We start from the raw sequence: 22,749 nt of genomic DNA, 5'->3' as shown, positions 1-22,749 counted from the left end.
TTTTTACCGACGGAGATAAAATAAATCGTCAGATGGCGTTTTTTAACGTTCACAATATGTCCATTACCGGTACAGCGAAATCATTTTTCGTATAATTATTTTTTTAATATTTTTCAAAATTGTGTAGTTTAGACATCTTGATTGTATCTGTTGTGATTATTATTATTTAAAATGATAGAACGAAAAGATACTGAAGGGAATTTATATACTTTTGTAAGTATTTTAATATATTTCATGTACTATTATAACCAATAAAGTTGAGGTTAACTTAAAATTATTTATATTTCTCAACACATATTGTAGTACGATGAAGATTTACCTTATGAAGAGGAAATCTTGCGAAATCCATATTCCGTAAAACATTGGCAGCGTTATATCGATCATTTGAAAAATACAAAAAGTAATAATTTAAATATGGTTTATGAACGTGCCTTGACGGAACTTCCTGGAAGGTAATATAATCTTTCATTCACTGATATGTTACTTTATTTAAAGACTAAACATTTTTTTTTATTCTTTCATTTATAGTTATAAGTTATGGTACAACTATCTTCGACACCGGTTAAGCCAATTAAAAAAAAGATGTATAACAGATCCTCTTTATGAGGATGTAAATAATGCATTTGAAAGAGCTTTAGTATTTATGCATAAAATGCCACGTATTTGGATGGATTATTGCATATTGATGACAAAACAATGCTACATAACACGTACTCGTCAAGTATTCGATCGTTCTCTTAGAGCACTTCCAATTACACAGCATCATCGTATATGGCCACTTTACATAGACTTTTTGAAGAAACATAACGTTTATGAAACATCGGTCAGAGTATTCAGGAGATATTTGAAGGTAAAACTTAATAAAATTGTTACTTTTAAAATAGAATAACTTGTAAGGAATTAAAATTTTAATATTGCATTGTAGTTGGCACCTGAGGACACAGAGGAATATATTGAATACTTGATATCTATTGGAAGGCTTGATGAAGCAGCTATAAAACTTGCACAAATTGTTAATCAGGATGATTTTGTATCAAAACATGGAAAATCTAACCATCAATTGTGGAATGAATTATGTAATTTGATATCAAAAAATCCTTCTAAAATAAAATCTCTTAATGTAGATGCTATTATCAGAGGTGGTTTAAGGAGATACACAGATCAATTAGGACCACTATGGAACTCATTAGCAGATTACTACGTTCGCAGTGGTCTCTTTGAGAGGGTAATCATTTACTAATATATATAAAAAATTAAAATAAAAATGTTCATTTCATGATATTGATATTTCGTCTCTTAGGCAAGAGATATTTATGAAGAAGCTATACAAACAGTGACTACTGTTAGAGACTTTACACAAGTCTTTGATGCATATGCACAATTCGAAGAATTAAGTCTTAGTAAATGTATAGAAGATGAAACCATTATTTCAACAGAGGATGGTGCGTACAAAACAGAAACATTATATCCTAAAATTATAATGTAAAAATTAATAAATATCGCATCATAATTTTTTATTCTCAAATCTATAGGTAACATAGAATTAGAATTACGCCTAGCAAGATTTGAACATCTTATGGAAAGGAGATTGTTATTACTTAATTCAGTATTATTAAGACAAAATCCTCATAATGTACAAGAATGGCATAAGAGAATAAAACTTTATGAAGGACAGCCGCACGAGGTAAGAAAATAATAAAAGTATACGCAGAATATAAAAAAAAAAGAGATGTTTTCGAATAATTAATGCACTTATAGATAATTAATACATATACGGAAGCAGTACAAACTGTGCAACCACAATTAGCAGTAGGCAAGCTACATACTTTGTGGGTTGCATTTGGCAAGTTTTATGAAGAAAATAATCAAATAGCAGATGCCAGAGTTATATTTGAAAGAGCAACCCATGTTCCTTATACTAAGGTAGATGATCTAGCATCAGTATGGTGTGAGTGGGCTGAAATGGAGATCAGACATGGGTAAGAATTTTTTGTTCGCATCTAAACTTCGTATCGTACGTAACTAATATGGACTAAGTAGTAAATAATCACTTTATTGCAGGAATTGTAAAGAGGCTTTAAAACTTATGCATCGTGCTACGGCCATGCCTTTCCGTAAAGTTTCGTATCACGATGAAAATGAAACCGTTCAAATGAGGTTGTATAAATCTTTAAAAGTGTGGTCCATGTATGCCGATTTGGAAGAAAGTTTCGGTACATTCAAGGTACGTAACTTAAAAAAAAATTTTATAAAAAATGTATTTTAATAAAATTATGTCAATATTAATTTTTTTTTTCAGACATGCAAGGCAGTATATGACAAAATAATAGATTTAAAAATAGCAACGCCTCAAATCATTATTAACTATGGATTATTCTTGGAAGAAAATAATTATTTTGAGGAAGCTTTTAGGGTAAATATAATTATTGTCAATAAAAGCTTTCTTTTTGCTCACTTGCACACATTATTTATATAATTTAAATCTAGGCATATGAAAAAGGAATCGCGCTCTTTAAATGGCCTAATGTATATGATGTATGGAATACATATCTCACGAAATTTTTGAAACGTTATGGTGGAACAAAATTGGAGCGTACGCGTGATTTATTCGAGCAGTGTCTAGAACACTGTCCAAATAAATACGCTAAAGGTATAGTATAAAATATTAATAATGTATATTTTAAAAAATGTTTATCCTTCCAAATGTGTACATTTATTTTTTCAGCGTTATATTTATTGTATGCAAAATTGGAAGAGGAACATGGTTTAGCTAGGCACGCAATGTCCGTTTACGAACGAGCAACTAGTGCGGTTTTACCCGAAGAAAGATTTGAAGTAATTTTGTTATTACATATTTTTAACGACTTTTATATGCAAATATATATTATTATACGTTTCTTTTCTTTTTTGTTTTCTTCTTTATAGATGTTTAACATATACATAAAGAAAGCAGCAGATATTTATGGTGTGCCAAAAACTAGGCAAATATACGAAAAGGCTATCGAAGTTTTGAATGATGAAAATACAAGAGAAATGTGTTTAAGATTTGCTGAAATGGAAACAAAGTTAGGAGAAGTAGATAGAGCAAGAGCTATATATGCACATTGTAGTCAAATATGTGATCCTAGGGTATGTTAAATCAGATCGATCAGTCCGTGATGAAAGATCGTAATAATTATATTAATAACATTATATTTACGTTAAAGGTATCATCGAACTTTTGGAAAGTGTGGAAGGAATTTGAAGTACAGCATGGAAATGAAGACACGATGCGTGAAATGCTTAGAATCAAACGTAGTGTACAAGCTATGTATAACACCCAAGTAAATATGATGTCTGCTCAAATGTTGAATAATGTATCTAATCAAGTGTCTGGTGTACAAATTGATAGTATGCGTGCATTAGATAACAAAATTTCTGGTAAATGTTTTAATAATTGTAATAAAATTATTATTATTATTATTATTACTATATAAGTTATATAACAATCGATTTTTTATTTTCAGATACAACTACTCAATCTGGATTGAAGGATACTATTAAATTTGTACGTGGTATAACAGAAACAGATGGAAAAGAATCATCGCGTGTAAATAATCCAGATGAAATTGATATTGATATGGATGATGATAACGAAAATGAAGGAGAAGAAGAGATTGAAGAAGGTAACAATCTTATATTCTACCCATTTATCATTTCACTTATGTATGTTGTTTTTTCTTATGATATAATTAAATGTTCTTTTTCTTTTTTTGTTGTAGAAATGTCTATTGAAAAACAGATCATTCCATCGCAAGTATTTGGTAGCTTAAAAACAGCAGACAATGACACAAACGAAGATGAGTGAATGTACTGTTCGTTGCAATTTGTGTATTTAGATATAAAGTGCAGTTATTATGAAAAATAATTAATCTACTATCAAGATTTGTCTGAGTGGTCTAAAACCAGAAAAAAAATCGTTTGTTATTAATATTGCACTGTTAATTGACATTAAGATTTATTTAAATAGCAAAAAAAATTTTTTTTGCGTATAATTTTGAATGTATGTACATACGTACAACATATATAATACACTTTAAATCATATTACATCATTTAAAGGGACATTTAGAAAGCTTTCCTTCAAGCAAATATTCGTATAAATATTATTCTTACGTATTATTATTACTAATGCAGAGAGATTGTGTATATATTAGAAATACATATTATGAGACTGTATTGATTTTTTATGCAATTATTTTAAATAATATATATAATTTTAATATTTAATAGATCAATGATTTTTCACGCGCGTATTACCTCATTACTTTTATTAAAAATAATATAGGATTATTAATAAATTAAATTATAAGATTTGCAAGTTTGATATCTGAAATATACTCTATTTATGAAAATAGAACAAAATGTTTGAATAAAAATTTTGAAATCAAATAATTTATGTCCGAAGTATTTGATTCTCTTGTATTTTAAAATTATTATCACATCAATTCCGTCACCTTAGATCTATAGTCTTATAGAAGTGAATAGGTTCCACAGTACTTCCGTCTATTAACAAGAAACAAGAAACATTAAAATTTTTCTTTTTTTTTTTTTAATTTAAATATTATGAGAAAAAGTGAATATCAAATTAAATATCTATTTCAATCAAATTTCGAAATAATCATTTTTAAAGAAATATTAACAATTCCTATTAGTAACATAAAATTGCATGTGACATTGGTGCTATCATATATGCATATTACTATTAAGTTAATAAAGATAATAATTTTAATTTCGTTCTCACACATAGGAATCTTGAAAACCAAGCTTTCACGTTTATATAATATTATATAACATATTTTGGTGGATTTATAAAATGCAGATCATTATACACTTCTAAATCATCCACATCTGGCTGACTTTGCATAGTAGTTTGCTCTTTACGAATACCTCCAAATACAATTAACTCTCCTCTTCCCATCACAAGCGAATACAAAATTCTTTCATCTGGCCCTGATTGATCGATTTCTTTCAAGGGAACCCAAGATGCACTACATTCGTCACAAAGTACTTTGCTTATATCTAAAATAAATATAGATAACGTATTCTCTGTTCTTTTCGCAACTTTTGTTTGTATCTTTCTACTTCTGATCTTTTCTTCCATTTTTTTAAGATATTCTAATTGCCGCTGCCGATTGATACTCAAATTATTATTAGTTGGTTTATCACGAAATGCTGCCATACTCAGTGCACTGTCACAACAAAATGGCACGATTTTTGAAAAATTTGATTTTCGCGATGGTGGATTACTCATTCTACTTTGTGAGGGTGATCTTGAGAAAGACCCATGTCGTCCATTGACATTTTCATCTGTATCTATGTCTGCTCTGTGTCTTTGTTTACTAAAAGAAGATTTATTTAAGAATATCGTATATAAATACAAGATTGTAGAATAAGATTTACAAGATGGTAATATACCACAAACCTTTCTTGCAAAGGAGACACATCAGGTAATCTGGATGGTCTTTGACAAGCAACATTTTTCATTGCTATGCTCATATCATTTACTTTAGCATGTCGCTTGTTATTACTTAACACAACAATATAGTTTCCAACCTGACAAGCGAAAGTATATGTTTATATAATGTTAAATCGATCAATTATATTTTACATCAATGTATAGATAACCTTGCAAGCTTGATGACACCAAATACGCGCTGGTGCCCATTCTGGATGATATAATATTACTTTTTTCCATTTCCATGTTGGCTCTGTCATATTTAATAACCAAGCATCGTTCATAGCTGCATTAGGACCGGTACAACCTCCTAGCACAAGGATATGTTTGTCTCCTAAATGAATTTGCGATTGACCATAACGCGGTCGTGGTTTTATAATTGCTGTGGCTTGTTTATGCCAAGAATATGTATCCAAGTTTAAACACCACAAGTCATTGGAACTACCTCAAAAAAATTTAAGCATTTCAGGAACTTTCAATTCATCGAAGAATTTAAGGTACAACATAATAAAAATTGTTACCGAAGCCCACAATGAATACCGCCAAAAACAACCATATTATTTCCATGAATCGTTGCAGAATGAGCTGACATAGGTGGTGGTGCTTCTAATGTGTTAATAGCATTCCATTTATTTGTTTCTATCGAGTAGACATGTAACTCATTAAACAGCTTCCATTGCTAAAAATGAAATATCACGAGCAATGTATCATACGAAATAATTGCATGAAGCATTATTATTTGTACCTGATGTAAAGGATAACGAGAAGGATAAGACCATCCTCCAAACAGAACAAAATTTTTTTTGTAATACAACATTGTAGCACAGGCCTTTGGAGATGGATAGCTGCCCATTGTGATTGGTCTGACCCAAGTCCTTGTATCTAAATCTAATCTCCATAAATCATTAAATGTAGTAGAAGTAGCAGTACATCCTCCAAATACATACATAGAGTTCTCATAAATACAGGCTGAATGAGAATGTCTTTTGCTTATCGTAGGCATTCGAGTTTTTTTTGGCCAAAGACTCCAAAACAAAGCACCAAATGATACGGCTTTGCGAAAGTGTGCCTCATTGTGCTCTATGACATCTGTAATATGTTTAACGCATATACTGCAGAGAGAGGGAGAGAGAGAGAGAGAAATGAACACTATATAAGATATTGATTATAATACATACTTTTAGTTGCACGAAACCACCGTTTTGACACAAGCTTACATTCTTGTAAATCTTTGTAAGGAGGAATAAGACTTAAAATATACTCTAACAATTCATCTGGTAAATCATCAATTCTGCACTGCATTTTTGTTGTTATTAATAAATCGTTTTGTAATTATATTTAACTAGCTGATAAATTCAAAATTTTCTGTTTATAATATTAAACAGCTTTACTACTACAATACTGTTCTCAGAGATTATAATGTTCTTCATATCTCTTTAACAAATTTGTTATATTCTTTTTGTTTATACATAGTGCCTTTAAATGAAACACAAATTCTTCTTCCTTCTATTATATATCTAGTTTTGATTTAGCCTTGGTTATCTCATGTAGTTATACTGCAAAGGTAACGATATATAATGTTACAGAACCATGATAATTCTTCATTACATCGAATTATAATAATTATCAACGATAAATCAAATTTATAAAACCGAGTAAACATAAAAATATAAAAAATATCGTAATTACATTGTAAAACATATTCATATTTTATATGGTTTTGTAAAGGTTAATTGATTTTATCACAGATTAAGCGATCGTAGATTAAAATGCGACACAACACAGCCTACAAGGTTTAAATAAAAGATGATAAGAGACGACATTTTACCTTCTTTCAGGGAGGCAAAACTCGTATAGAAAATTAAAAACGTAGTCAAGCTTCCATTGTACATAAAGTGAGCTGATTGGCCCTGACATATTGTTATCCGTGCTCCTCAGTGGTTAAATTCATAACACTCAACATGCGATATTTCTATGAAAAAAAAAAAAAAAAAACTTGTAAGTTCTACTGAAAATTTTGTCACATATAAAAAATTTTAATGACACTTCATTACTCTAGGATGTAAAACTGTTTCCAATTATAAATTGTTATTGTCTCAAACACATATCACTTTTTTGAAGCGTTTCCAAGGTATTCATGAATATTTATAAATACTATTTCTCTCTCGTAATTTGGTACCACTTACTCGTTACCATAAAACACGATTTCAATACAGAATAATAAATATTACAAAGTTATGGTATGAACGTGAATTATTGTTTGACAGAATGACGGGACAAGACATATCTGATATTAATAATTCTTGCCTGCGTGAAAATTTAGTAAGTATATCCAATATATATCTATAATTATAATAGTTTGTATATACTTGTAATAGAAATGTAAATAAAAATTCTGTTTAATATAAATTTTATGGTAATGTCATTTTCGACTTAAAAATCCATTAACTGCACTTTGTACCATTATGCAATTTATATTAAATCTAAATTTATTCTTTCTATCTCTAACAGTAATTTACTGTTAAAGGTAAAAGCAGCAGTACAATTTTTTCAACATCCTAAAGTTTCAAGAACTCCATTCAGTAAAAAGCAGGAATTTCTTAAAAGGAAAGGTTTAACAGAAGAAGAGATTAAAAGAGCTTGCGAGTTAGTTGGTATTGATATTAATGAGCAAAGGAAATTTGACAATCAAAATGATTACACAGCAATATCAATACCAGATAGACCTCCTTATCCACACTTCCAAATGCTGTCCTCTCAGTCCACATTATTACAAAAAATTAAAGAATTTTTTAACGTCACCGCTGTGATTGGAGCTACGCTTTATTGTGTTTATTGGTTTTATAAGGTATATTATTTAGAAACTCTTAACAAAATTTATCTTCTGATATGGCATAAAGTAAGATATCAAAATTTTTGTAATTTTGTAGGAATTTATTAAACCATTTTTATATGGTCGTAAGAAAAAAGATAGTATAACAGATTCTGTTAATGAACTGGATAAGGCTATCCAAAGTTCTATAAAAGAAATGAAAGATTCAATTTCGAAGGTAGAGATTGATGTAAAAAGATTATCGCAAAATCAATCGATCGACATAGCAATACCACAACTTGTACAAGAACTGAAACAAGAACTATCTAGTCTAAAAGCGCTTCTTCTGTCAAGGTATCTGTTTGTTATATTAATACTTTATATTAAAATGTTCTGTATAAATGATTATAACAAATAATTAGTCTTGTACTCTTGTATTCTTTATATTTTACATATGGAAATCATGATCATTGTACAGAGCCTTATTATACATTTATTATTTTATTATATTTATTTTTAAATAGAAAACAGTTTCCCAGTGCTCCAGCATCTATTCCATCATGGCAATTAGGCACAAGTACAGTTCAAGAAAAAGCAACAGAAAGAGAAGATGATGCTGGAAGTGGAAGTAGCACTAATAATTCAGATAGTTCTTTGGAAATTGTACGAGACGATCCACCTAAAGATTAAATATAAAACAAAACAAAACAAAAAATTATTTACAGCTTCCATCAATTCACTTTCTTCCGTCTTAACAGTCTTTAAAGTGCATAAAATATATTCTGTAACACATTATAAAAAGGACAAAAATCTTGTTTTTATTCTCATTTAATGTTTGTAAAAGTGTAGCCTGTATATAAAACTGATACTATATTTTATTATACAAAGTTTACTATCAAAAGAAATATTTAAAATGAACTTTACTTATCAATGAAGTATTTTTTGTACATTAAACTTTATCCTAGGTCCGTTTTACTTACGGCTTTTTTATTAAAATATTAATATGAGTATCAAAACCATAAGTGCTTAATATTGTTATAAAAAAAATACGTCTTGCTCAGTTTACATTGAAAAATAATAATAATAATAATAATAATAATAGTAATAATAATAATAATAATGATGGTGATAATAATAATAATAATACAAAGAACGAAATAAAGTTCGAAAGTGAAAAAAATTATTTTCTATGCTGTATGAATATGTAGAGTACATACATTGAATATGTAATATTTATGTGCACACACGTATGTTATGTACATGGAAATAATCTTTTTTGTGTATACTAATACAATTTCGTTTCGTTAAATATTGTGTCTATGTTTCTTAGCAATGGCTAATGTTGTTTTGAAACATGTAAAATCATGTGAATGTATTATAAATCAATGTAAACAAATCCTTTAATATATAAGGTAGTCATTGTAAAGATTATCAAAAGAGTTATTTAATAATACTTCAAGAGAAAGATTTAATTAAGAAGAGGTGAATTACGATTATGTAATTAATTTCATGTTTCAAGCACCAAAAAATGTAGAAATACCCATCAAAAACATAGTTCCTCCTACAAGTTGTAATAGAATTATGCAATAATTATTATTCACATAGTTATGTCTGTATATTATTTTACAATATTTATTATTTGATAATTCTTTCAGCAGAATCTGTTATACCCCAACTTTTTTAAGGCGTATAAAAATTTAATTATTACTATATTAAACGTTTTTTATTCTATAAATAAACAATTTTTAAAAAATTGTGTCAACCTTTACAATGATCATCCTGTATATCAAAAAGTAAGAATTGTTCTCCATTGAAAGTTGTTTATTTGAGAACATGTTATTGGTACTTCAATCTAGCGCACATGAGCATGTCTTAATTTAAATAAGATTTTAACACTATGTAAGTTTGATGTTTATACAAATATATACAATTATGTATATACGGATCATTCAATATAATACGAATATTTTGCAGCATAGTGCTTAATGAAGCATTATTTATCGATTATTAATAAACGAAAATATGTATAAAAATCTAACAAAGCACAAAAGTATCAATTATTGCTTTTATTTTTTATTTATTTATTTATTTATTTATTATTATTTTTTTTTTACTTTATTTCCCTGTCCTCGTGTTTCTTTTCTTTAAAGTACAAGTGAAATATAAAGCAATGTGCTGCAATCGTAATATTTTTTATTTACTGATCGATCTTAAGATATACATATATGTATATATCCATTTATAATAAATATTATATAAAGTTTATACTCTTAATGACTTAATTACATTCTTCATACACACACACTAGCCACTCCATAATAAACACATTCGTTTTCTAATTACTGCTAATATGTACATAATATTCATCATTAACTCTAGATTGTTAGACAAGCGGACAGAGTATACAGGTATATGCATAAATTCATTATTTTGCTGATTTATTTCTTTTTTTTATTAACGTCACAGGTTGGATTTACTGGTTATAGTCCTCAATTTTTGCAAAAAGGAAATGTTTTTTTTTTTCAGTACTTTTTTATATCTTTATTAATACTTCTTTATATTAGACATAACTCAGACAGCTGCCTCACTGATACAGTGAGTTACAGCAGAGTCTATTCGAAGTATGACTTAGTATGTTTCTTTCTACATTCTAGATTGATAATGTACAATAAGAAGTATTTCAAATTCATCATTTCATTGCCATGTGTGCCAAAATTTAAATAAAAATAATTCTCTCCTTACGAGAGATTTTGTCAGATATAGTCAACATATGTTTTCAATTTTTTAATCTTTGGCAAATGCACAATTAGAAAACAGGTCTTTCATTTAAATACGAATCAGATTGTATACAAAAATTATTCTATAAGATTTTGTGCTGATATAATAATTGGCTGAAGATCCCATTCCCTTTGACACACACTCGCTATATTTTGCATAACAAGTATACAAAATGAGGACAGGGTAAGGGGTTCGTCATCTCATTATCTGGACAGCATCCTAATATGCCTATTACCAATAACAATAATAATCCTAATCTAGACACACTAAATTATTACACGATTGATTGCTAGAATGTCTAGTACATCAATCAATTAAGATTATGCTACCAAGTATTATGTAATTGCAAATTTCTTGAAAGAACTGACCGCACATCCTGTGTAAAGCGTAGAGCATCCAGAACAGGTAGCAAATTCAATAAAGCAGTATCTCCTGCATCGCTAAACCATGATTTGATAGGTATTGCATTGTCTGTTACAATAAAATTAATCATATATATATATATATATATGTATAAATATTAGAGCTTAGATTATCAAATATGTTCAGAATGTATAGTCCAAGATAAAATAAAAATTATCTGCTTTGTACCAATACGAGCAAGCTTCAAATTTTATCCAAAACGTCTATATTTTTAGAGGACTACTGAAATTCGCTATCGCTGTGAGAGTTATACCAGCAAATCGTGAAGTAAATAGCATCACTTACGTGGATAAGCTCTGTAAGCTCCAGGACTATTATCAAGAATAAAGACAGAAGCTAGATCTGAACAAATGGCAGAAAGATTCTTAGTATAGGAACCCATTTCTGGAGTACAATGCTGTCTGTAATATCTGCGCCTTAAAATACCTCGATTGTTATCTAGTTTATCTGCCACTGCTGCACCATAAATTTCCATAGATGCAGTGAAAATCACTAATTCGTACCTAAATTTTTTTATTAAAATAATATCAATTTACATAGAATATTTCACATCCTATAATAAATAAGGTAAAATAATATCATATCAAGGAGCTTACCATTGACTAACAATGTCCAAGAAAAAATCTACGTGTGGCCTTTTATGAACAAAAAATCTAACAGGATGTCGATCTATCGTTACTTTAAGGACAAAATCTGGAGGTGTACCAGGCCTAACGGTTGGCCTTGCTACTCCGTCGTGATGAGAATGAATTAAGGTCTCATCCAAATCAAGTACTAATACTTTTCTCTTAACTATATCTGTAATGTATATATTACTCATTTAAGAACTATAAATAATAACAGGATTATTTGAAAACACAAGTAGAGTAAAATTTTACTTACTAAGTCTATGCCTTGATAAAGGAGATAATGGGAAGATTTCATACTTAACTGGCTGCATTTGTGAAATCTATATAAAAATTAATTCATTTTTACTATAAATGCAACTACTATTTAAGCATCGTATTATCAATGAAAACAATTTGTATCGCCATTATGATTAATATAAAATCTCAATTGTGTGTGTGTGTGTGTGTATGTGTGAGTAGATAGAAATAAACGTTTAATTTATTTTTTATACTGTCGCAACAATAATAACATATCACTGGGACGATAAAAGATTATGCAACGAGAAAAAAATATATTTTCTTACTGCGTGGTATGCTTTTTGCAAAAATATATAGACGCGAATTGATATCGCAGTAGTGTATCTTCTTCGTGCTAGAAAAAAAAAAAGAAAAACAACTAAGAGGCGCGAAGCACCTACTTACGGCTCTAACCTGCTTCTTGAGTAGAAAACAGACGCATGTCCACACGCGGGAAGCCATCAAGAGAAAAGCTCTCATTCCCATCTGCAATTGTTTCAGCATCTCTACTGATATTATCACCGGGCCGAAGTCCGGCAACGCTTTATCTCCAGTCTCGTTTTCTTTTCGAGTCTCTCTCTTTACCCTTTCACACTCGGCTTCACGTTGCGGTGGTCACAAACTTTATCGTAAACAAACGTTATCTTCCAACTATCTTTAATATACTATATCGGTATTACGATACATATTGCAGACTCCCATTCGGAGGTTTCACTTTACACGTGGAAACAGATTTTTCCATATTTTTTGTATGTTTTCACAAAAATCTATCAGCATAATTCTCTCACGCACACCACATTGCAGCCGCCATCTTTCGCAGATCGACCCAATTTTTCCATGCGCTACGCCACCGCGCATAATGCTGCCAAATATTAAATGTTGTATTTTCGTTAACGCATTTTCTTTCTTCTTAAATAGAAAGATGTTGTAATCTATGAATAACAAGGAGAAAACATTTCCTAAATATATTCTGAATCGAGAATATGCGCGTTAAATCTTCTCAGCCATTTTTAATTTTTGCCGCACTTTTTAAAGCCGCTCTTTTCGTTTCCACGCTATATCGTTCACTTTTAAATAAATGTTATTAACAGTTACCTGTTTTCTCCTTTTCAAAGTTTTTCGATAACATAATTCTACCGTACAACCTGTTTTGATTCAAGAAAAAAAGTAGTTTTAATTCAAATGTTGCTCTTTGTAAGTAGTAGTTGTATTACGAATACTACTACGAATATTGATATATATAGAGGCGAGTAGTAAGCTATGCTCGATAACTTGTTACATATTCCCTTGAAATGGTAAAAATAAACCGAGCAATAACAGAAATATCGCCATATATCCTATACCGTTTTTCAGTCCCGCCGTTACATGTAGATATTTTTGAAGACGCAATCTAGAGGGTGTACGTTTACGTCGCAATAAAAACTTGATTATATATTTTTGTCGGCATTTTACATGATTGGTTTAAAAGTCATCGATTAATATGCACGTTACATAAGAAAAGAATCGTTGATTTGTTTATGGAAATAAAATTTCTGATTTGATTTGGACCAATCACGAAACGTTATGGCCTCTCGCGAGGACCAATGGCAACGTCTTCTTAGAGAATACGTACGGATTAGCGAACGTATCAACGACGTCAGCCTTAATGTCTGTTATGGCGTTTATAAGAAGCAGCTGCTCGCGTTGCTTCAAAATACCGGACTTGTAGTAAAAAGTTCGTTCGAAAAAGTCGAATCGTTTATTGTTCGATAAAAAAGTTTCTATTTTTTAATTTTTGTGTTAAGTTATCCGACAATATGACGGACTTGACGGAATTGAGAATGAACGTGGCCGCGCTGAAACGCGTTGACCCCTACGTGAAGGATATTCTAGAGACAGCGACTCATGTAGCTTTGTACACTTTTAATGGAGATAATAACGAATGGGAAAAAACTGACATCGAGGGTGCTCTATTTGTTTACTCTCGAAACGGCGAACCGTACAATAGTATTCTCATTATGAATAGGTATTAAATCTTTGTTTTTTTTATTACATATTTTAAATCGTATATATGTGGATGGATATGTATATGTATGTGTACATGCATACGTACGTATATGATTACGCTTTACTTATAGTTATTCCTAGCTCGTTTCTTTGTGTCTTGACGATATCTATTTTCACAGATTGAACACAAACAATTTAGTGGAACCAGTAACGCAAGGCCTAGACTTACAGTTACAAGCACCGTTTCTATTATATAGAAATTCACGGTGTAATATTTATGGTATTTGGTTTTACGACAAAGAAGAGTGTATACGTATAGCGGCCATGTTATATAAACTTGTTATGGAGTCTGAAAAGAATCGAAAGGCAGCTAACAAACCTTCCATTCAAAATAAAAAGAATGCAGGATCTAATGCGAATAATGTGGATATATTTAGTATGCTTAGTAAAGCTCAAGAGGATTTCAACACGAACAGAGCAAATAGCGGAGGTGGTAGTACTAAACCTTCTGAAACCAAATCCCCTATTAATACCCCTGCAACGGATAATAATTCTGGACCTCTTGCGGCTCCGTTAGGTCCTGATGTTACGTCGCAAAGCGTGATGGATTTCTTCGCGAAAGCTAAAGTTAGTATTTATTCGATAATTTTGCACTAAGCATCGTACGATCCGTACGAAATTGTTAATATGATTTTATTGGTTAGGTAAATACAGGGCATTTCAAAGCCGGTGATCAACCTACCGCTATAAATACAGGGCCAAATGAAAATAAGCCATTATTATTGGCACGTTTAATGTCTCATCCAGCAGCACATACATTAGAACATATCGAAAAGCAACAGAGATCGATAACTCCACAACCATCGACATTGCAATCACAAACACCTGCTCCTTCGACGACATCGATTAACGTAGGTAGTATAACTTTGTTAGGCAGATCTAAAAGACGAAATAAAACTGTTTCCCAAGACACGGCGATGTCTACATCAGCATCCGTTTCTCAAGATCTTCAGCCATCGGTAAACCAAAGCACCAGTGAAACAAATGGTTCATCTGGATTTCTTAGGATACAATCGCCAACAAATACAACATCTTCTAACATGACCAATCATCAAACTTCAACTATTATTACACCTAGCAATACAAATCCTCTTGCATCTTTATTTGCTCATGTGTCAGGCAACACAGTAAGAATAATTCGCAATAATCTTTTTTTTTTCTTTTTTCCTTTCAATTTCTTTTTCTTTTATTTAATTTTGTACACAAATCTGTTATTCGATCTAGGCTTCAGAAGATATTATCACGACTCCAGCTTTATCGGGTACGGGATCGGCACCTGCATTGATACCTCCTGTAATGTTTGCGGCTCCGAGTCCTGCGGAACCACTAGCTAGGCCGTTAGAACCGCTGACAAGGAATCAGCTGCTTCAAGCTTTTAATTATCTTTTGAGAAGTGATCCAGATTTTATCAACAAACTGCACGAAGCTTACGTTAAGTCGTTCGGCGAAATTGTCTTCTAAATACATACTAAAAAAACAACTACAATTTGTAAACGATTAATAAAACGCATCATGCGGGTTGTGACTATCGACTGACGATATGATCAAGAGAATTTGATATTCCTAAGTTACATATGTGTACATAATATGTCATGCTTGAAATTCGATTGACATTAAAATAGCCGATTACCCAATTCGGGAAAAAAGGCAGGAATAAATGAAAATATATATACCTTGGAACAGTATTTTTATAAACTAAAATGTTTTCTTCTCCAGAACGAATTAGAAGTGCGAACGGAGATTGATTAAACGTGAAACATGAGTGAATATTACAAAAGGAGGACTTGGATACGAAATGCTGTACGATTTCAAACTGTGATGCCAAAACATTTATATTATACTAGCGTTTTATGATTGCAATTTCAAATCAGGAAAGGAGATTTTTTGAGCCGATCAAACAAATGTATGTTTTATAGAGTAATGACGTACCCTTCCCATATATCGGGTATTGACGTGGTATGTATATGTAATTCCTAAAAAAAAAAAAAAAGAAAAAAAGAAAAAAAAGAAGAAGATCAAATAAATAGAGATGCAGTATTGAAAAAACCTTCCGTTATATTTTCCTAAAATTCTTTTATATCGAGTTATCCCTCGCGAGTCGTATGTATCACGAAGTAAACTCGCGATACAGGTCGAATAACTTTACACAATAATATTAAGTCATACTATCACAATATAAATGTTTATATGGAATACATTTAGAAATGTGCGATAAATACGCGCTGCACGATCAACGATCGAACGTTGCAAAAATGCCAGTATGTTCGTGGGGTAGTTTTTTCGGCAATCATTCTTTGTTTTCTCCCTTACGTCATATTTTCTCTCTATCTTTTACATAACAAGGCACAGTCGTAACATTACACGCCATCGCTTTTTCGTCGTACACTGCGATGTTATTGATTTCTGCTTAGAGAAAGATCGAGCTTTTCAAAATATTCTCGATCGTATTAGCTTGCGTTATGTCTCTTGCACGATGATTATTAAGATATTCAAGATAGCTAATCAATAGCGAAGTAAAATACAAATAAATCTATTTACAAGTTGTCTAACGCTACTAGAAAGGTGCGTTACAATATGTAACTTATACGTTGCCATTCTCATTCTCTCTCTCTCTCTCTCTCAATTCTTATCTATTTTATAAAATAATCGCCTCCGTCGGGCGTATTCATATAAAAAATGCGACGATAAGTGCGCGAGTAACGGGTCAATCATAATTTACAATTAAAAAGACGCTTCCCTCGAAGGATTCACAGCCAAGTAGAGCCAGGACAGCTCGCTAGCTTCTTACGTATGTAGTCTTAATTAATTATTCGCTAGGACGCGATTTATAAAGGAGTGTCTTTGGATCGCAAGTTCATTAATTAATTTCTTATTTAAACGAGAGGCACTTTTGCTGGTCCCAGTAATGGCGGCCCGTTATCCGCCGTTCTATGACCTCCGAGTTTGTCGCCTTGCAGAGGTACCGGCTGAAGCAATCTGATCGCAAGACTAGCCAAGACCAAGAGAGCGATCAAGCCACATATTGGAACGGCTATCGTCGCGGTTTTGAACCAGCTATCCGACGATTGACTTCCGTGTCCAGTTGGTTGTACGGGTCCTAGATACGTACGTTGCTCGTTCACTAATACTAAAAAAAAAAAAACAAGAAAAAAGATCGCAAAGTTGTATTATTTATACTTAGTTATAACGAACGAATATAAAGGAAAAGATAAGCGAGTAACATCGGGAAAAATAACAAAAGTCTTGTGAACCTTTAACGTAAACGTTAAAAATGGAAACAAATTAAATGTAATCGCGAATGAGTCAGAAAAGCGATAGGTTCGACGCCGATGGATTAGCTGTTAAATTATTACGTCAGCTCTCCTCTTTAAGCTCGTATTTATCGTCTATTAGATAACCAATCCGATTCCTACAAACAGTGGAACTTTAGAAAATAATTGAATCTTTGATTTCTCTATAAATTTTATATGTAAGACGCAAAGTGGCTTCGCGATGCGATAATAAGAACGAGAGAACGTACTAACCTTGAAGAGTCTTGTTGAGTCTGTTTCTCATCGCAGGACTGTCTACGTGATTGCAGAGATCCTGCTCGCAACAAATGAATCCCGCAGGACATTGTCGTTCTTTGAAACTCTTGTCGAGGCAACCGCTGTAAGCATTATGTTCCGTCCTTGATAAGGATGAACCAACGTTCGAGGGTAATTCGGTGAAACAACCTCTACCACGACACATATATCCTTGTGGCACACAATCCGGTTGATTACAATAACAACGAACCTCGCGTGCGTCGGATAATTCTGTAAACAAAATATTTTCACATCGTTAGAAATACCTTTACGATTATATGCGAAGTATATACGTAGAAGTAAATACGTGGAAAATAATACAAATTCGAAAGCAAAAGAACGATTATAAACGAGCTACACGACTCGTTACAACAATTCGTTAACAATGAAAAAGGAAACTGTGGTAGCGCTTCGAAGAGAGATAGCGAGATCACGCAGAGACGACTTTCCATCAATGTTTCTCGATCATCGATATCTCGTAGAACGTTTTCAATTCGTTAACTCGACTCGATTCGTAAATCAGATAGAATCTCTGGAAAGGATCCGAAGGAAAAACAGCCGGTACACGCGGTACATCCGCGGTAACCGCGTGCTCGACGTAAAATAAATATACAAGCGTTCGCGTACCCTCTACCTTTCTCTCTTTCTCCCTCTCTTTTCGAAGCGTGTTAATGAGAAGGAGGAGAGCTTGCGAAATAAACACGGAGACGCGGAGCAGTCCGCGTCCGATGACTAAACCCACACGAGTGTCTTTTTATTTATTATGATAATAACGCAAGGCCATCTTTTTTCACGACTTTTATAATCTCTCTTTCTCCCTCTTTCTTTCTCCTGTACTTTTCTCTCTCTCGAACGAGTTTCTATCGCTAATAAGCCAAGAGACGTTCTCTCGAGCGTTCCCTTCTTATCCCTTCTCCTTCTCCGCTCTTCTCTCTCCTTCGTCGACGTGGTCCAGCTCATCGTGGAATAAAAAACGCTAAAACAGCCGAGTCACAAAAGAAAGAGCAAAGTAGAGAGAATATATGGAGAAAGGCATGCGGGGCGGTCGTCGTTGCGTGCCTTCCTTCTCTCTTTCTCTTTCTCTTTCTTTCTTTCTTTCTTTCTCCCTCTCTCTCCCTCTCGCTCGTTTCGCCACGGATGCTCACTCTCGGAGGCTCTCACGAGTCTCTCTCTCAGAAGAGGCTTTGAGCCGGAGAGCTCGATGTTTGTATATGTGGACCCCGAAGGATCTCGTGCGTGTATATGCGCGCGCGCGTCTTCAAAACAAAAACGAGAAAAAAGGGTTAGCAGCGGGAGGTCGAGAGGGCCGAGCAAAAGAGAGATACGACCGACAAGTCCAAGCCCGAGGAAGGCCCGTCCGAAAACAAACAGACTGCTTCGTGGGGCCGTTCGTTATGCGCCCATGGCATATTAATTATTTCCCGATAAGCTGTCCTCCTTCCTTTTCTCTTCTCTCTCTTTATCTCTCTCTATCCTCTTTCATTCTATCCTTTATTTTTCTATCCTCTTCTTCGTGCGCTTCTTGCCTGCCTCCGCGTCTTTGAAACAGCCGGACGCGCATTATGCGAGAAATGCGCGCGGTCAACGCGAAAGGGAAAGAGGTTGCGTCGATATTTTCGGATCGGCACAATCGGCCGCTACATCTAAAAGATGAAACACGACGATTCGAGATTTGGAATATAGTCGTACCATCAGTCGCGCGATCCTCCTTCTTCGGGGTTTAACATTTATTTTCATACGTCAACTTGCCCTAACAAAATCGTTCCCCTTCTCTCTTCGGAAAAAGTATTTTCTGCTAATGACGCTTCTTTGGAAGCGTAATTCAAATCAGCGGCGTAACACGCCCTCTGAAGATAATGAGTCGCACGTTTCCAACGTGGACATGGTCGCACCCAAGAGAGAAAAAGATAGGAAGAGAGGAACGGAGAGGACTTGGGACGACGAACAGAGGATGGAGGATTCGAAGCGGAGAATAATCAACGTGACGCAAAAAATTCGGTACGCTTTCGATACGCTCGAGGGACGTTCCTTCCATATGTTTTATGCTCGTAAAACTGTCCTCTTTTATACACCCCTTTCTTCCTCCCTTCCTATTCCTCCTCATAATGCATCGACGAACGTTAAATCTATTCGTTCGTTCGTTCGATCGAACTTTTCCATTTCTTCTCGAGCGACTCTAAAGAACGTCCTCCTTGATAAAAAATTAAGCATTGTATGTTCTTGAAAGAATGAAGAACGATCGACGAAGGATTAGCTTATTGACGGTACTCATATTCGTCGGGACGTGAATCTGATCAAACGGTGAATCTTTCTTGGATATTTTTGAGAAGAATATGTAAAATGAAAGAACATTGCGAGAGATTTCATCGCCGAAGAATTTTATCGCCTTTGTCGATAATATTTGCAGCGTTCGTTCGATCCTACGATGATCCATCCAGCATAGAACTCTACACGAGCTACGCGGGAGAGTTTGCGAGCGAGAAAGAGCCCGGAGAGGACGGGAACTCGATTTGAACGAGCTCCGTTGTACATGCAATTAGAAGAGCGACGACCTACGTACGGTATGCATGTGTGCGTATGCATGTATCTTTATGCTACATATGTATGTGTACATACGCGCGATATGTAATACTCGCAACTCTGGCAGAGGCCGGACGAAGGAACGAGCATCGGGAACGATAAAACTAATGAGTCTCTCTCTCTCTCTCTCTCTCGCTATGCCCGAGGATACATGGCTCTTTCTCTCTTCCTTTCTCTCCACATCTCTCTCTTACTCTCTCTTTGAACTCCCATAAATAAGCGTATCTACATAAGACGTTTCGTAAATTCACGAGATTGCGTAATTTCTCATACATACGTTTTGTAAGAAAGATAATGACGTTAGAAACGATTTCACACTGTGTAACTTTTGTTTAGAATCTGAGATGATCATCTTCGAGACGTGCAATCGGTTCTTTGTTCCGTCTGCATCGTAAGATATTACTTTTTAATGAGATTATTTACTCGTTATTTATAGCGACCTTTGCGTCCTATTATATTATGGACGGCCGTGATATTTCAATGAAAGAAAGAAGGGACTTTTTTTATCCAAGTCGAATTATTTTCGCTTGAGACGAGTGGACGTGGTTCGGGAGCTTCGTATCTTGCTTTCTTTAATTAGTTCATTAGGGGCGAGAGATACGATAGATGCAGAGAAAGAGAAAAAGTGAGATACAGAGATTACGTTGCGAACGTTCTGCGTATATTCTGATACAAACTGAGAGAAAGAGAGAGTTAAGGGTTCTTCTTCAGGGCTCTCATTCCTCTTCGCTTCCGTCACGCGCAATGGGTCTTTGTTCGATCGTCGCCAAAGATACGATCTCTTGGAAACGAACGAAGAGACGCCGAGCTCGATTCGATCCGATCGTTTTAATTGTACGAACGTATACGCGATCTTCTTCTCTATCCTTCCTTCTTTTTTACTCTCTATTTCTCTCTTCCTCTCTTTCTGTCAATTTTTCTCGTTTATTAAAACAACTTGGCACTTGGCCAGTACCGTACGACATAGCCAGCATTTTCTTGGAAAAGTATATACGAGTCGAATTCAACGAGCTGCAGCAACCGAGACGAATAATGAATCGGATTAATAAAAGACTCGTCCATGTCTCCTGAGAATTCTTCAAGATGATAGTGAAACGAAGCCGAATCAAGATAAATTACGTTAATCCGAACGTTTTCTCAACTTATTCATATTTCACAGAAATAAAAATTAATTTCATACGTCTAGACATAAGTATACACTACATATATAGAGAGAATTGAATTCATTTGATTAATAGTGTGACGTTTATAGACAGAAGGCGTTATCGAGAGAAAGTAAAAAAAGTGCAGACACGAATCGTGTGATTACGATCGTTGGTTCGCGAGACACCTGTTCGACGTACCTGCACGCAAGAACGTAAGTCTTACGATGCAGGACGGTGAATAACTCGAAAAGAAAAGTTCGAGAGAACGGCGACCACAACTGCATAAAATACATAAATATCAGGAAACCAATGTCATATATGTGTGGGTTGTGTGCGTGTGTATAAAAACATAATGGAAATTATCGATAGTAATTGCAAAAAAATAATCCAATAATAATATAATAAAGTTCATTAAAGAATCGTTTTTCGTAAAGACAAAAAAAGTAAAGAAAAAGAAATTTACCTGTGAAAAGAAAATGGTCAAAACAGAGACGAGAATGATTGAGAGAGGATGAGTATGCATTTCTAATGTGCTTTGGATGGTTATCGTAACAGAGTAGCCGCTAAAATAAATCATACGGGGGGATATGTCAGGGTAAAGAAAGGAGTGTCGAGGTTCCGGAAAGTCGTTGGAATTGCTAAGCTCGCCGTCGAGAATAAAAAAAAAGTTAGCTGCGTTGACTGTCTGATCGATAAAAAGCTACTCGAAGAAAGGATTGATGGTTATTATTTGATATTAAAGAGGAAGAGATTGGAAGTCTAAAAATGTGTTAATCCAAGCCAAAATGTACGTACGCGTATATATGTATCTTTACATGGTTAAATAAATAGATCATTGTTATTAAGTGACGTTTCGTATGGAAAATAAAAGGATGAGATGGAGACTTGAAATAAATTATTGTGACTTATCCTGTATAGTTAGCGATCGTCTAAAAATATTATAATATCGAGATCGTATAAAATGAAGGTACGCGATCGCAAGGTATCGATCGCATCGG

General features: G+C 33.3%; 6 protein-coding genes across 14 annotated transcripts in view; 3 read left to right on the top strand and 3 right to left on the bottom strand.

The window, feature by feature from the left end:
- The first annotated feature begins 46 nt into the window (after window positions 1-46).
- On the top strand, window positions 47-4,217 carry LOC127069678 (pre-mRNA-splicing factor syf1 homolog). 2 transcript variants are annotated; one of them, XM_051006976.1, is made up of 15 exons: window positions 47-213; window positions 304-452; window positions 529-850; window positions 926-1,225; window positions 1,301-1,442; window positions 1,533-1,684; window positions 1,759-1,979; window positions 2,062-2,224; window positions 2,300-2,413; window positions 2,488-2,650; window positions 2,726-2,835; window positions 2,926-3,129; window positions 3,207-3,420; window positions 3,507-3,665; window positions 3,762-4,217. In XM_051006976.1, exons 1-15 carry the CDS (start codon window positions 172-174, stop codon window positions 3,845-3,847), a joined length of 2,541 nt encoding a protein of 846 aa, XP_050862933.1. In that variant the 5' UTR covers window positions 47-171; the 3' UTR covers window positions 3,848-4,217. The 2 variants fall into 2 exon arrangements, with proteins under 2 accessions (XP_050862933.1, XP_050862931.1); XM_051006974.1 differs by having other exon boundaries at window positions 3,507-4,217.
- On the bottom strand, window positions 3,854-7,483 carry LOC127069681 (F-box only protein 42). 2 transcript variants are annotated; one of them, XM_051006986.1, is made up of 8 exons: window positions 7,325-7,483; window positions 6,675-7,052; window positions 6,242-6,585; window positions 6,018-6,175; window positions 5,667-5,937; window positions 5,464-5,594; window positions 4,783-5,380; window positions 3,854-4,544 (listed from the first exon to the last, which is right to left on the bottom strand). In XM_051006986.1, the coding sequence occupies exons 2-7, from the start codon at window positions 6,796-6,798 to the stop codon at window positions 4,825-4,827; spliced, it is 1,584 nt and encodes a 527-aa protein (XP_050862943.1). In that variant the 5' UTR covers window positions 6,799-7,052; window positions 7,325-7,483; the 3' UTR covers window positions 3,854-4,544; window positions 4,783-4,824. The 2 variants fall into 2 exon arrangements, with proteins under 2 accessions (XP_050862943.1, XP_050862942.1); XM_051006985.1 differs by lacking the exon at window positions 3,854-4,544 and having other exon boundaries at window positions 4,574-5,380; window positions 7,186-7,334.
- Window positions 7,484-7,500: 17 nt separating this feature from the next.
- On the top strand, window positions 7,501-9,026 carry LOC127069686 (peroxisomal membrane protein PEX14). 2 transcript variants are annotated; one of them, XM_051006995.1, is made up of 5 exons: window positions 7,501-7,627; window positions 7,764-7,818; window positions 8,024-8,344; window positions 8,427-8,662; window positions 8,833-9,026. In XM_051006995.1, exons 2-5 carry the CDS (start codon window positions 7,765-7,767, stop codon window positions 8,996-8,998), a joined length of 777 nt encoding a protein of 258 aa, XP_050862952.1. In that variant the 5' UTR covers window positions 7,501-7,627; window position 7,764; the 3' UTR covers window positions 8,999-9,026. The 2 variants fall into 2 exon arrangements, with proteins under 2 accessions (XP_050862952.1, XP_050862951.1); XM_051006994.1 differs by lacking the exon at window positions 7,501-7,627 and having other exon boundaries at window positions 7,652-7,818.
- On the bottom strand, window positions 8,727-13,700 carry LOC127069687 (CTD nuclear envelope phosphatase 1 homolog). 3 transcript variants are annotated; one of them, XM_051006997.1, is made up of 6 exons: window positions 12,820-13,700; window positions 12,392-12,458; window positions 12,106-12,307; window positions 11,795-12,012; window positions 11,455-11,557; window positions 8,727-8,987 (listed from the first exon to the last, which is right to left on the bottom strand). In XM_051006997.1, the coding sequence occupies exons 1-6, from the start codon at window positions 12,916-12,918 to the stop codon at window positions 8,951-8,953; spliced, it is 726 nt and encodes a 241-aa protein (XP_050862954.1). In that variant the 5' UTR covers window positions 12,919-13,700; the 3' UTR covers window positions 8,727-8,950. The 3 variants fall into 3 exon arrangements, with proteins under 3 accessions (XP_050862954.1, XP_050862953.1, XP_050862955.1); XM_051006996.1 differs by having other exon boundaries at window positions 8,727-11,557; window positions 12,820-13,694; XM_051006998.1 differs by having other exon boundaries at window positions 8,727-11,557; window positions 12,829-13,694.
- A 359-nt stretch (window positions 13,701-14,059) lies between these two features.
- On the top strand, window positions 14,060-16,145 carry LOC127069754 (mRNA-decapping enzyme 1A). Of its 4 annotated transcripts, none has more exons than XM_051007186.1 (5): window positions 14,060-14,419; window positions 14,580-14,890; window positions 14,978-15,027; window positions 15,105-15,587; window positions 15,685-16,145. In XM_051007186.1, the coding sequence occupies exons 1-5, from the start codon at window positions 14,211-14,213 to the stop codon at window positions 15,919-15,921; spliced, it is 1,290 nt and encodes a 429-aa protein (XP_050863143.1). In that variant the 5' UTR covers window positions 14,060-14,210; the 3' UTR covers window positions 15,922-16,145. The 4 variants fall into 4 exon arrangements, with proteins under 4 accessions (XP_050863143.1, XP_050863142.1, XP_050863144.1 ...); XM_051007185.1 differs by having other exon boundaries at window positions 14,580-14,893; XM_051007187.1 differs by having other exon boundaries at window positions 14,580-15,027; window positions 15,105-15,315; window positions 15,406-15,587.
- Window positions 16,146-16,495: 350 nt separating this feature from the next.
- The window catches only part of LOC127069760 (BMP and activin membrane-bound inhibitor homolog), a 23,183-nt gene continuing 16,929 nt past the window's right edge, over window positions 16,496-22,749 (bottom strand). The window contains exons 2-3 of the mRNA XM_051007198.1: window positions 17,985-18,257; window positions 16,496-17,587 (exon numbers count right to left, since the gene is read on the bottom strand). Of these exons, the coding sequence (XP_050863155.1) occupies window positions 17,334-17,587; window positions 17,985-18,257 (527 nt within the window). The 3' untranslated portion in view covers window positions 16,496-17,333. The remainder of the gene's footprint in view (window positions 17,588-17,984; window positions 18,258-22,749) is intronic.

The sequence above is a fragment of the Vespula vulgaris genome, chromosome 16, assembly GCF_905475345.1.
Source record: "Vespula vulgaris chromosome 16, iyVesVulg1.1, whole genome shotgun sequence".
Taxonomy (NCBI): domain Eukaryota; kingdom Metazoa; phylum Arthropoda; class Insecta; order Hymenoptera; family Vespidae; genus Vespula; species Vespula vulgaris.
Note: the sequence above shows the minus strand (reverse complement) of the source record. Positions and strands in the feature narration are given on the sequence as shown.

Coding starts and splice junctions, on each gene's coding strand:
- LOC127069678 (XM_051006974.1), top strand. CDS start 172: ATGATAGAACGAAAAGATACTGAAGGGAATTTATATACTTTT. Junction 453..528: donor TTGACGGAACTTCCTGGAAG/GTAATATAATCT, acceptor TTTCATTTATAG/TTATAAGTTATGGTACAACT. Junction 3,421..3,506: donor ATTAGATAACAAAATTTCTG/GTAAATGTTTTA, acceptor TTTTATTTTCAG/ATACAACTACTCAATCTGGA.
- LOC127069681 (XM_051006986.1), bottom strand. CDS start 6,798: ATGCAGTGCAGAATTGATGATTTACCAGATGAATTGTTAGAGTATATT. Junction 6,586..6,674: donor GTGGTTTCGTGCAACTAAAA/GTATGTATTATA, acceptor AACATATTACAG/ATGTCATAGAGCACAATGAG. Junction 5,938..6,017: donor GGTATTCATTGTGGGCTTCG/GTAACAATTTTT, acceptor TTTTTGAGGTAG/TTCCAATGACTTGTGGTGTT.
- LOC127069686 (XM_051006995.1), top strand. CDS start 7,765: ATGACGGGACAAGACATATCTGATATTAATAATTCTTGCCTGCGTGAA. Junction 8,345..8,426: donor GTGTTTATTGGTTTTATAAG/GTATATTATTTA, acceptor GTAATTTTGTAG/GAATTTATTAAACCATTTTT. Junction 8,663..8,832: donor AAAGCGCTTCTTCTGTCAAG/GTATCTGTTTGT, acceptor ATTTTTAAATAG/AAAACAGTTTCCCAGTGCTC.
- LOC127069687 (XM_051006996.1), bottom strand. CDS start 12,918: ATGCTGAAACAATTGCAGATGGGAATGAGAGCTTTTCTCTTGATGGCT. Junction 12,459..12,819: donor TCAAGAAGCAGGTTAGAGCC/GTAAGTAGGTGC, acceptor ATTTTTATATAG/ATTTCACAAATGCAGCCAGT. Junction 12,013..12,105: donor TTGGACATTGTTAGTCAATG/GTAAGCTCCTTG, acceptor AAAAAAATTTAG/GTACGAATTAGTGATTTTCA.
- LOC127069754 (XM_051007184.1), top strand. CDS start 14,211: ATGACGGACTTGACGGAATTGAGAATGAACGTGGCCGCGCTGAAACGC. Junction 15,028..15,104: donor ATTTCTTCGCGAAAGCTAAA/GTTAGTATTTAT, acceptor TTTATTGGTTAG/GTAAATACAGGGCATTTCAA. Junction 15,588..15,684: donor CTCATGTGTCAGGCAACACA/GTAAGAATAATT, acceptor TATTCGATCTAG/GCTTCAGAAGATATTATCAC.